General features: G+C 42.6%; 1 protein-coding gene across 1 annotated transcript in view; it reads right to left on the bottom strand.

Annotated features, from left to right (window-relative positions):
• The window catches only part of LOC124617943 (mucin-6), a 441,809-nt gene that overhangs the window by 29,256 nt on the left and 400,154 nt on the right, over window positions 1–12,399 (bottom strand). Inside the window, exon 7 of the mRNA XM_047145304.1 lies at window positions 883–1,182. Within this exon, the coding sequence (XP_047001260.1) occupies window positions 883–1,182 (300 nt within the window). The remainder of the gene's footprint in view (window positions 1–882; window positions 1,183–12,399) is intronic.

The raw sequence follows: 12,399 nt of genomic DNA, 5'->3' as shown, positions 1-12,399 counted from the left end.
TCAGGAAGTTAATTTAAAATCATTTCCAAAAATTGCACCAAACAGGCAGATAGACAAGAATGTTCTGAAACTTCCTGGCAGATTGAAACTGTGTGCCGGACCGAGACTCGAACTCGGGACCTTTGCCTTTAGCGGGCAAGTGCTCTACCAACTGAGCTACCCAAGCACAACTCACGTCCCGTCCTCACAGCTTTACTTCTGCCAGTACCTCGTCTCCTACTTTCCAAACCTTACAGAAGCTCTCGTGCGAAACTTGCAGAACCAGCACTCCTGAAAGAAAGGATATTGCGAAGACATGGCTTAGCCACAGCCTGGTGGATGTTTCCAGAATGAGATTTTCACCCTGCAGTGGAGTGTGGGCTGATATGTAACTTCCTGGGAGTTTTAATCTGCCAGGAAAATTCATATCAGGGCACAGTCCGCTGCAGAGTGAAAATCTCATTCAAGAATGTTCTGTCTATCTACTCTTTCTCCCTCTCTCTGCTCTGCCAAGCCTGTCTGCTCATGGACCATCTGGAATGCATGCACACAGCTTGTGTGGGGCAGCCTAGTTGTCAGGTGTTACTAAACGTTTTCATCCCCATCCTCACCCTACTGGACAGAGCGCCAAGAATGCGAGTTAATATTCTATTCTCACGCTGTTCTGAGCTAGGTTTAAAACTAGTCTTTAGCTCGTTGGGAAGTTAGTTTAAAATCAATTGCAAAATCTGTACTGAACTGACAGAAAGACCAGAAAGCGACCTAGTAACAACATGATATTAAAGAAACAAAAAACAATTTTGTCTATTCTGTTTGATAGCGAGGAAGGTATACCTTCCAGGTTGAGCGCTGGCTGTGTTTGCATACGAGACTGAAGTTATTTGGTGGGGAGCTGAGACTTACTGCAGACCCTGCACTGCGCCTCGTCGCTGGCGTCGCCGCAGCCGTCGCGGCCGGAGCAGAGGATGGCGGTGGAGCGGCAGCGGCCATTGTCGCAGCGGAAGGGGCAGCGCGGGCCCGTGCGGGGGCGGGCGCGCAGCCGGAGGCGGCGGCGGGAGGCGGCGGCGGTCGGGGGCGGCACGCGGCACCACTGCGGCTCGTCGCTGGCGTCGGCGCACGACACCACTGCGTTGCACAGCTCGTAGTCGGGCAGGCAGCTCACCGTTCCGGCGCCAGTGCACGGGAACGTGAAAGCCGGGCACGCTGCGGACAGTGGGGAGCGCACAGTAGGCAAGACACCGAAGAGAGACATACATCGCATCAGTTACGCTCCTCTAGTATTGTATTGTATTGTATTGTATGTTAACCGGGGACCTAGAAACGACGGAGAGGCTCCGTCCCCACCGCAGCCACAGTCGTCCACAACCCCACGGCGACTATAGCAGTCCACTTCACCCCTCCGCCGCCCCACACCCAACCCAGGGTTATTGTGCGGTTCGGCCCAAGGTGGACCCCCCCATGGAACGTCTCACACCAGACGAGTGTAACCCCTACGTTTGCGTGGTAGAGTAATGGTGGTGTACGCGTACGTGGAGAACTTATTTGCGCAGCAATTGCCGACATAGTGTAACTGAGGCGGAATAAGGGGAACCAGCCCGCATTCGCCGAGGCAGATGGAAAACCGCCTAAAACCATCCACAGACTGGCCGGTTCACCGGACCTCGACACAAATCCGCCCGGCGGATTCGTGCCGGGGACCAGGCGCTCCTTTCCGCCCGGAAAGCCACGCATTAGACCGCACGGCCAACCGAGCGGCCTCCTCTAGTATTAGTCGCCTGTGTTTTGCAGCTCCTGGTAATGTCGATCTACAATGAGGTGGCAAAACCCGGGAAGCCAGATCACTCGCTCGAGTTGTTCAGAATGTTCTTCAAACCAATCACGAACAAGTGTGGCGCGCTGACATGCTGCATTATCATCCATAATAATGCCATCGTTGTTCGGGAACATGAAGTTCATGAATGGCTGCGATATAAGAATTTGCTAGGTTTCTCGGTTGATGATCCATGCCGCGAACAGCCCGATCGAGATGGTCCCACAGATTCTCGACTGGGTTTAAATTCGGAGAGTTCGGTAGCCAGGGGGAGCACAGTAAACTCATAGTGGTGCTCTTTGAACCACGCATACACACTGCCAGCTGTATGACACGTTGCATTCTCCTGCTGGTAGATGCAACCGTGCTGAGGAAAACCAGACTGCATATAGGAGTTGACATGGCCTGCAGATATCGACGCATGCTTATGTTGATCTATTGTGCACTCCAGAATGACGAGATGATCCAGGGAAAGCCACCAAAACATTCCCAGGTCATAAGACTCCCTCCTCTGGCCTGGAACCTTCGCTTTCAGATGTTACAAGCTGTACATGCAAATGGCCATCTGTTCGCTGGAGCATAAAATGTGATTGATCTGAAAGCCACCTATGGCCACCAATAGACGTCCTCTCCCAATTGCTGCCTTCCTCGCCAATGAACAGCAGCTATCATTGGTGCATGAACCGGGCACCTGTTGTGGAGGCCTGTTAGGGGCAACCTTCGCTGAACGGTCGTTGAGGATACACTGTTGGTAGACCCTTCGCTCATCTGGGCAGTCAGTTACTCAACAGTTGCACGTCTATTTGTCCTTACACATCTCCACAGCCGTTGTTCAACCTTTTCATCTGTTGCCCATGGTGCACCATGCTTCTTTACTATGAATTGTATTCAGGGCACATTTTGCAGGCGGTATTCACATATTATACCACTGAATGCACCAGCGAAATTAGTTAATCGCACAATTCGTAATTTAGGCGATATAGCATCAAAAACACTGAGATGCGTAAAAAATTGTCTCATCATGAATGTCGTTTTTATTTATTACTTCTTTACTAATAACTATACACACAGCACATTTCGCAGACAGTATCCACACATAGCAATGGACATATCTGCAAAAGCAGGTACGACGTCATAATCATTGCACTGGACGAAAACGAAACTGCTGGGCAAAATTCGCTAGAGATACTGGTGAAATATAGGAACAAATATCGGTGTAAAATGTTAAATATGTGTGGTATATGTTGAATATATGCATATGCGGACAAATCCACGCGTAAAAAGCTCATCTTAACATATCTCCAGGACAAATGGCTATAAAGAAGCTCACAAAGATCAGGCAGAGCAGAGTGATAGCGAATACTAAAAAGGCAGGGCTTGTTGAAACATTCATGTTTTCTGTCTTCTTTATTCGCGATGAAACATGGACCCATAAGGCCAGAAACAAGCAGCATATTGATGCATCTGAGTTTCGATGATGGCGCACGATGGTGCACATAAAATGGACTGAAAGAAGAACAGACGTTTCCATGGTTGAGCAATTTAGTATCTCCGGAGCTTTTCTTCTTGTGTCAGCCAAAAAATTCTACACTTCTTTGGCTATATTATGAGTTGAGATGGAGAAACTCTAGAGAAAATAATCATGGAAGGGAAGACTGAAGGAAAGAGACTCAGGGAAAGAGCAGTGAGCAGGCAGATGAAACGGTCAACATGATCTCTGGTCTACCTCTTCAGCAGGCTCTAAGAGAAGCTGGTTACACCCAGCACGGAGATTCTTCATGATTTGACGATGCTCAGTAATGGGCACAAAGACTTGTGATGATGATAAATGCTGTGCCTTTACCAGTGGGTGTACATGGTGATAAAATTAATGTACATGGTGAGTTGATTAGCGATTTGGGAGTTAATAATGGTGATGCAAGTGCTGTTAATAAATTTTGCCCTAAGGAATTAGTGGAAGCACCCTTTTTTTAAGACGGCAGAGGTCGTATGGTTCTCGATAAAAAGGTAAGTAGTAAACGTATAGAGAGAAAGGAGGAAAATTGTAACATAAATGACTGGATGTCTTATGCAAAGATTCATGAGATTCTAATTCCTAAGGAATGGAAGTAACGAAAAGTTAGAAGGCTCTCCCAGTACCATTTTTACACCCCAGACTGCCCTCCAACTTAAATTGATTATCCTTCGATGTCTCAGAATGTGTCCTACTAACCAGTCCCTTCTTCGGGTCCGATTGTGTAACAAATTTCTTTTCTTTCTAATTCTATTCACCACCTCCTAATTAGTTATGTGTTCTACCCATCTAATCTTCACCGTTCTTCTGTAGTTCCTCAGTTCAAAAGCTTGAATTCTCTTGTTGTCTAAACTGCTTATCGTTCATATTTCACTTCCACACATGGCTACTATCCATCCAGATACTTTCAGGAAAGGCTTCCTCACACTTAAATCTATATTCGATGGTAACAAATTTCCCTTCTTCAAAAACGCTTTCCATGCCATTGTCAATCTTCATTTCATATCTTCTCTACTTCGACCATCATCAGTTATTTCGCTGCCAAAATAACAAAACTCGTCTGCTAGTTTAAGTGTCTCATATCCTAATCTAGTTCCCTCAGCATCATTTGATTTAATTAAACTACATTTCACTATCCTTGTTTTGTTGTTGTTTATGTTGTGTTTATATCCTACTTTCAAGACACAGTTCTGTCAGCAGTTCTGACGGAATGTCCTCTACTCCTGGGGCCTTATTTCCACTTAGCTCTTTCCCTGCTGTACCAATTTCATTCAGCTGCTCTTCCAAGACCTTTGTTGTCTCTGACGGAACTAAAATGTCATCAACGAACCTCATAGTTTTCATTTTCTCTCTCTGAACTTTAATTCATTCTGCAAAATTTTCTTCTGTTTCCTTTACGGCATGCACAATGTACAAATTGAATAATATCAGCGATACGCTATAACCCTGTCTCACTCCGTTCTCAGTCACTGCTTCCCTTTCATGTCCCTCGACTCTTATAACTGCCGTCTGGTTGCTGTGTAAGTTGTAAATACCTTTTCGCTCCCTGTATTTTACAGTTGCTACCTTCAGAATTTCAAAGAGAGTACTCCTGTCAACACTGTCAAAAGCTTTGTCTAAGTCCATAAATTCTATAAATGTAGGTTTGCCTTTCATTAATCCACCCTCTAACAGAAGTACTGCATCGCGTGTTTCTACATTTCCCCGGAATCTAAACTGCTCTTCCTCTAGGTTGCCTTCTACCGATTTTTCCACTCTGCTATGAATATATCGTTTTATTATTTTGCAACCAGGACTTATTAAACTGATAGTTTGGTAATATTCACACCTGTCAGGACCTGCTCTCTTTGTAACTGGAATTATTATATTCTCCTTTAAGTTAAAAATGGTCAAATGTGTGTGAAATCTTATGAGCCTTAACTGCTAAGGTCATCAGTCCCTAAGCTTACACACTACTTAACCTAAATTATCCTAAGGACAAACACACACACCCATGCCCGAGGGAGGACTCGAACCTACGCCGGGACTAACCGCACAGTCCATGACTGCAGCGCCTGAGACCGCTCGGCTAATCCCGCGCGGCTCCTCTTGAAGTCAGACGGTATTTCGCCTGTCTCACACATCATGCGCATGGAAGAATTCTGTCATGGTTGGCTCTCCCAAGGTTGTCAGCAGTTCTGACGGAATGTCCTCTACTCCTGGGGCCTTGTTTCCACTTAGCTCTTTCCCTGCTGTATCAAATTCTTCTGACAGTATCATATCACCAATCTACGTCGACTACCAGTTCTATTAGTGTGCCTTGAAGTTCATCTTCCTTGTTTAGACTCTCTATGTACACCTTCCACCTTCCAGCTTTTCCTTGTTTACTTACAACTGGTTTCCATCTGAGCTCTTGATATTGATACAGCTGTTTCTCCTTTCTCCACAGATCTCTTTAACTTTCGTACAGGCGGTCCTGTCTTTCCCCTAGTGATATAAGCTTTACATTTGACCTCTAGACATTTTGCACTTCCTCTCTAACTAGTTTTTAGACGTTTGTATTCCCTTTCGCCTACTTCATTTGCTGCAGTTTTATATTCTCTCTTTTCATCAATTAAATTCATTTCTCATGTGTTATCCAAGGATTTCTACTAGACCTTGTCTTTTCATGTGCTTGATCCTCTGCTGCCTTCACTATTTCATTTCTCAGAACTATCAATTCGTCGTTAGTGTGCTCCTTTCCCTTGTTCTAATCAATCGTTGCCTAATGCAGTCTCTGAAAATCTCAGCAACCTTTGGTTTTATAAACTTATCTAGGTTCCATCTCCGTAATTTCCTACCTCTTTTCAATTTCTTCACTTTTAATCTACAATTCATAACTAATAAATTGTGACCAGAGTCCACATCTGGCCTCGAAAATGCCTTGTAATCTAAAATCTGGTTCTGTCTTACTATTGAAAAACCTATCTGTTCCAGTTTCTCTAGGTCTTTTCCACGCACACAGCCCTTCTTTCATGATTCTTAAACCAAGTGTTAGCGATGATTTAATTATGTTCTGTACTTTCTCTTTCATTCCTTTCACCATTTCATATTTATCTAGTAATAGTAGATAAATAGTAGTACATTTAAGGGGGTATATTCTTGATCTGTGTGCATCCAAGTAAGTACGTAGGTTTACATTTGTGAGTTTTCCTGTAGTAAGTGTTGTGGTTAGTTGATGATCCAGGATTAGAGTAAATTTTGTTTTTTATTTATATGGGTGTTAGTTAAGAATTAATTAATTTGTTTGGTGTTTGTTTATGAAGTGTCATAAGCACAAGTGAGAAACGAGTGACTGTGCGTCACAATCGAGTTGCGCAAAGTTAAAGTTTTCTCATTTGGAGCGTAACAGTTATGTGTAGCTTATTTAAATTTGTATTTCCGGGCATTTGTCTTTTTGCCTCGATGAATCTCTTCGGAGAAATTACAATAGTCGGTATCTGGTGAACCAGGAAAGGGTTGAAATAGACTAATCACTGGATAGCCATGGAAAGAATAGATTGAGCAATCATTAGTTGGTGTCATTTGTTGTATATTTGATAGGACATGGTTTGGATGACGAGAGGAGCACTGCTGCGTGTATACAGCTACACTAATGAAGTCTGGATGCAAGACCACCTGGCATCTTCACAGGACAATACCAATGAGCAAAACTGACACGCAGTTGCAGTCAAGTGTTGCTTGTGTTATTATTTCTTAAAAATATATAAACAATTTAAAAGTCGCACTGAATGGTGTAATTTCACCAGCAACATGCTGATTTAACGAGCCCAGGAATGGACCTTTCTTTTTAATTCTGTTTGTTTGTTTATGTTACATAGGCGTATATATTTAAGCCAGTGTTTACGGTTTTGTACGTTCCGCTTAGTACTTGTGCTGAATCATGCAACACACTAGTTTTGGAACAAGTAGGGATGTATGCTACAAAATAAGTAATAGCGACGAAGTCTGGTGCTACTTCTTATTGCAATTAACATGGTTAAGTGCAATACGAAGCGGTGTTATGAGTAGCCAGCTAATGGCACGAGGGGTGATGGTGGGTTTTGGTGGCGCACCAGGTTGGCCAAGACAGGCTAAGCAAGAAGGGCAGGTTATGTCAATGTGTAATTCAAATGCCAAAGTGACAGTATGAGTTTTCCCGCGACGGTACCATGCACACTGGTTGAGAGAGATGGACAAAAGGCAATGGCAGCTAAGATGGTCAAAACGAAAGTATCTAATATAACATATTTTACCGAAGAAACTTTACAAATCGTACAAACATGCTACCAAAAAAAAAAAAAAAAAAAAAAATGCAACAGATTAATCACGGTGACGGGACAAACTTATTGGAGATTTATGCATAATTCTACACATAATATTATGCAAGTTATTATTTTTAACTGCAGTAGTTTATAAAATTGACAACATAAACCAATGGAGAAATCTGAGCAGAGGCTGTGATGTATGAAAGCAGACAATGTTAGCAATCACCAAAAAAACGTTTAAAACAGGTGCATGTACAGAAAATTACAAATGATTTATTAAAATATGATATGCAAATGTGCCAAATGCTAATGGCCACCCACAGTTACACGAAGTATGAAGACAGTGTGTATTTCCAAAACCCATATTTAATGTCCCTAATGCAGGAGCATTAGCAGTCTGCCATCGATAAGTACTTATAAATTTTACGTTAAGTCTTGTCACATTGTAAGCCATGCATACGTGAACTTCGCTAATAATTTGTTTGATACTGTGTCGATATTTCAAGCAGAGGTTTCAAAGGGACCATAATAATTTTCTCTTCTTCTACTGTCATATGTCTATCTATAATTAGTTTTAAATTTGAATGATGGTCATTATTTACGTAACAAACTTGGACTCAGTAGTGCCCTACGTCATAAAGAGTACTGAAAACGAACAGGAAAGCGTGCATGGTCTTTTGCTGGTGAACAGTTGTTTGAGCTGTGTCTTTTGTTAGCAAGCTTTTGTCGGTGTTGGCGAACATTTTTCTGTCGAGAGGCTGTCCGGCCATGGGCCGCGCTTGACAGAGATATTTGAAAATTTACGTATGAATAATTTCGTGACCGCAAGTTACGGACTTTAACTTATCATGTGATTATGTTCTGGCGATTCCTTTTGCGTGACTTCGCGACCTTCAACTTCGTGTTTTGGATTTGAGGCAGCTGTGACTGTGATTATTCGCTGCATTTGGTATTTATATTTGTGGGTCAAGAACGTACTGCATGTTTATTGCGGTATTTATTCAGATTAACGAACTTTAGTTTGCTACGCGACTGAAAGTGGGAAATACACGCTCCGACTTTAAATGTTTATGTTGATTTCTCGTGAGTTACAGTATTCGACGTTCCGTTCGCACCACTTAAATTAATAGTAGTTCAATAGTTTTTGTCTGAGTCCCCAAATTTATGTGAGGCCACCGTTCTCACATGTGTGCGAACTTTAGTTAGTAAAAATTCTTTGGTTAGAATGTAATTAGCTCGTTTAGCTTAATCGCTTATCCTATGGGGTTTGATCGAGGTATTTTCCATATGTCCCAGTTCTTTTATTATATCTGTTTCTTCCCTAATGTATCTGTCTATTAAATTATTGTGTGAGGAATATTTTTATATTCACTGATGAGTCCTGTTTCGAGCTGAGCCCCGATGACCTACGAAGTCGTGTCTTGAGAGGCCTCCGACAGCGGTCAGATACCAGCCCGACATCCAGGCGTGATGGTCTGGGGCGCCATTTAATTTCATAGCAGGACCCGTTTGGTTGTCGTCCACGGCACCTTTACAGAACAGTGGTACGTCGACGATATTCTACGCCCCGTTTTGTAGCCCCTCACGACAAGCCATTCTGGGTTTATGTTTCAGCAAGATAATGCCCGTCAGCACAAGGCGACAGTTTCTACTGTTGTTTTTGTACTTTCCAAACGCTACCTAGGGGGAGCAAGGTCGCCGGATCGCATCCCAATTGCGAACGTTTGTAGCATTAAGGGCAGTGCCCTCCTATCATCTGGGGATTTTGACGATCTGACGCGCCAGTTGCATAGAATTTGGTACGATATCCCTCAGGAGGACATCCAACAATTCTATCAGTCAACTCCAAGCCGAATAACTGCTTTAATAAGGGTCAGAGGTGGACCAACCCGTTACTGACTTGCTCCATTTGTGAAGCTCGTTCTTTTAAACTGTAATCATTTGTTCATCTGTATGTACACATCATCTTTACTGATTTCCGTCCCATTCGGATAATTACTTCGTGGCGTACCGATTTTTTCCTCAGTGTATTTCAATTTATTTCTGAAGAATGTTGTCCTCTTCCTCAGACAAAATTGAAGTTGTGTGTATGTGTGTGTGTTTGTGTGTGTGTTTGTGTATTCGGGTATGAGTGTTGGTATGTCCTCGGTCTGAGCAATTAAAGTTAACAATAAAACAAAAAGCCAGTTTATAACATGTGGATAGGTACAATAAACTCCCTAAGGAGATCGTAGAAAGCGTCACACCGTGAAACAAAACACTTTTCTCTCCATGCTCTTCGACACGCATCGTACTATCCACTGCAGATCTTTGGCGAACAAATTTTTTTCCGTTTGTAACTTGCAACGGACTCGTTGCAAGACTTCGCATGTACAGCAAGCATTTCCTGCCTCCCAAAACTGAGGTGAGAATGGTTTTTGAATTAGGAAATTTTGGAGATTTGTGGTAAGTTCCAATAGGACCAAACTGCTGAAGTCATCGGTCCCTAGGCTTACACACTACTTAAACTAACTTACCCTAAGGACAACACGCACACCTATGCGCGAGGGAGGACTCGAACCTCCGACGGGGGAAGCCGTGCGAACCGTGGCATGACGCCCTAGACCATGCTGCTACCCCGCGCGGCTAGGTTTTTGAATTATTTAGCATAATACTGATATGTAATGTCTACGACACGATGTTTTTCCTTCAACATCGAAACATGATTTTCACATTTAACTTTGCATCAAGATAATTTTTACCTTGGAGGAATAGTCACTGTGTTTTCTTGGAAAAGACTCAGTATGTTGATGAATGAGCGTCTTAATTTCGGCAGTCTTTGAATTTGCTCTGGGGTTTTTTCATCTTAAATCAGCTGGAGACTTCTCTTAGACGACGGAGTCTGCTGTCACCCTTAAGACCAAGGAAAGCTAGCTCTAAATGCCTTCTGGCAGACCGCCTTCCTTTCGTCATTGAGTATGAAGTATATAAAAGTCTGACTACGCTTAATGGATGATACATTTTTAGATGGACGACGTCTTCGTACATTGTTAGAGGCGATGAGACCTTGTAAATATATGAGTATATCCTGCTCGCCTTTGCTCTTGAAATTATTAAATCTGTCTTATAAAGATGAATATATTAAAACATGCGTTCTTACAATTCTATTTCTCAACTGTTTTTCTTTCCGGAATTATTTTTCCTGCATCGTTTTATGTGTTCACTTACTTGATCACGTGCTCTTTTAATTACCTCATTCTTGTATTCAGCTTCATTTCATCACACCCCTCTTTTGTGTGTGGGATTTTCCATTATCACAGAACTTAAAAAAAACTATTATCAACTTGCACTTTGTAATCACATAAGATGACCAAGACCAAGAATCTTCCGTTCTGCCCAAAAGATAACCAACCCTTCAGCAATGACAAATCTTATGAGTTGAATAAAAAGATCACACAGCACTGTCAACGGAGCTGCCTCGCTAAGATTAAAAACACAAGAACTCCAGGACTCACGTTGTTTCTAAATCTAACACAAACTTACCAGACACAAAAAACATGCACAGCTAGATGTAATTACGTCGCTTGTATACAGATCGCTGTGGCTACCCGTAAAGAAGACCAGGACATAAATACTCATTTTGCGTAAAATTTATGGTTCTCTTGTTTCAAAAATGACCAATTCAGATTTTTTTCAGTGTTGGGCTCCTAGGTCATTCCCTCATACCTTTTCTCATCATGGCGCGTAGACGCCGATCTGTCCTATGAACCATTCATTAACAGTCCAGTTATGAAACTTTACTGCCGGTGTTAAGATGCATTGAGCTCCGTAATTTCCACGAAAACGAACTCTTTGATAAAGTAGCGCCTTTGAGACAATGGTATGCGGACAATAACATTCCTGAAATGGACTGACCTGTCCAAAGTCCCGATATGAACCCGGTGGGAAACATGGGGTGAAATGGAGTATCGACACCGCTCCAGACCCTAGCGTCCAACATCACTACTTTCCTTGTTTTCGGCACTTGAGGAAGAATGAGCTGCCATTCCTTCACAGATCTTCAGATACCTCACTGAAAGTGTCCATAGCATAGGTCTACCTGTCATAATGGCAAAAAGTGGACACACTCCATATTAATGATCGCTAATAAGTGTCCAGACACTGTGTATTCGCCACAAATGCATACTAGAAGTTTACGAACAGTATTTCCTGAACCAATGGCAGTGATTATCCCATCTGCAACTTCACCAGTTTCATTGTCCATGAACTCTATGCGTACAAACCGCTTGTTCGTCCTCATACACAGTGTGCCTGAAGAAAAAGAAACAGATGGCAGGATATCGTAAACAAAGTATTTTGAGAACTTCACCAATTTCATTATCCTTGAACTCTATGCGTACAAACCGCTTGTTCGCTCTCATACACAGTGTGCCTGAAGAAAAAGAAACAGATGGCAGGATATCGTAAACAAAGTATTTTGAGAATACGATGAAATGGCCATAAATGGATATTTTTGGCTGTGAAAGTTGTTAAATGAGCAATGCATGTGAGGTATAAGTTTGTAGGTTACTTTTCACAACAATAACAAAGTACTGCATGCCGATTCGACAATGGTGGTAGTTCCTTGAAAGACAAAAATCAGTCGTCTGTCAACACGGGGTTTACCATTGTTTATAAACGATCATCACTGGTTGCCGAAGATGGTAGCGTTGCTCGTTACAGGAACCTCTGTTTACAAACCATCATGACTGGTTGCCGAAGATGGTAGCATTGCTCGTTACAAGAACTTGCAGACATACGTTTAACGTATGGCGTAGCAGCTCGTAATTCTCAGAATAAACAGAGAAAAGTTT

The sequence above is a fragment of the Schistocerca americana genome, chromosome 1 (assembly GCF_021461395.2).
Source record: "Schistocerca americana isolate TAMUIC-IGC-003095 chromosome 1, iqSchAmer2.1, whole genome shotgun sequence".
In the NCBI taxonomy this organism is placed as follows: Eukaryota; Metazoa; Arthropoda; class Insecta; order Orthoptera; family Acrididae; genus Schistocerca; species Schistocerca americana.
This window is presented reverse-complemented; position numbering and strand designations above follow the sequence as displayed.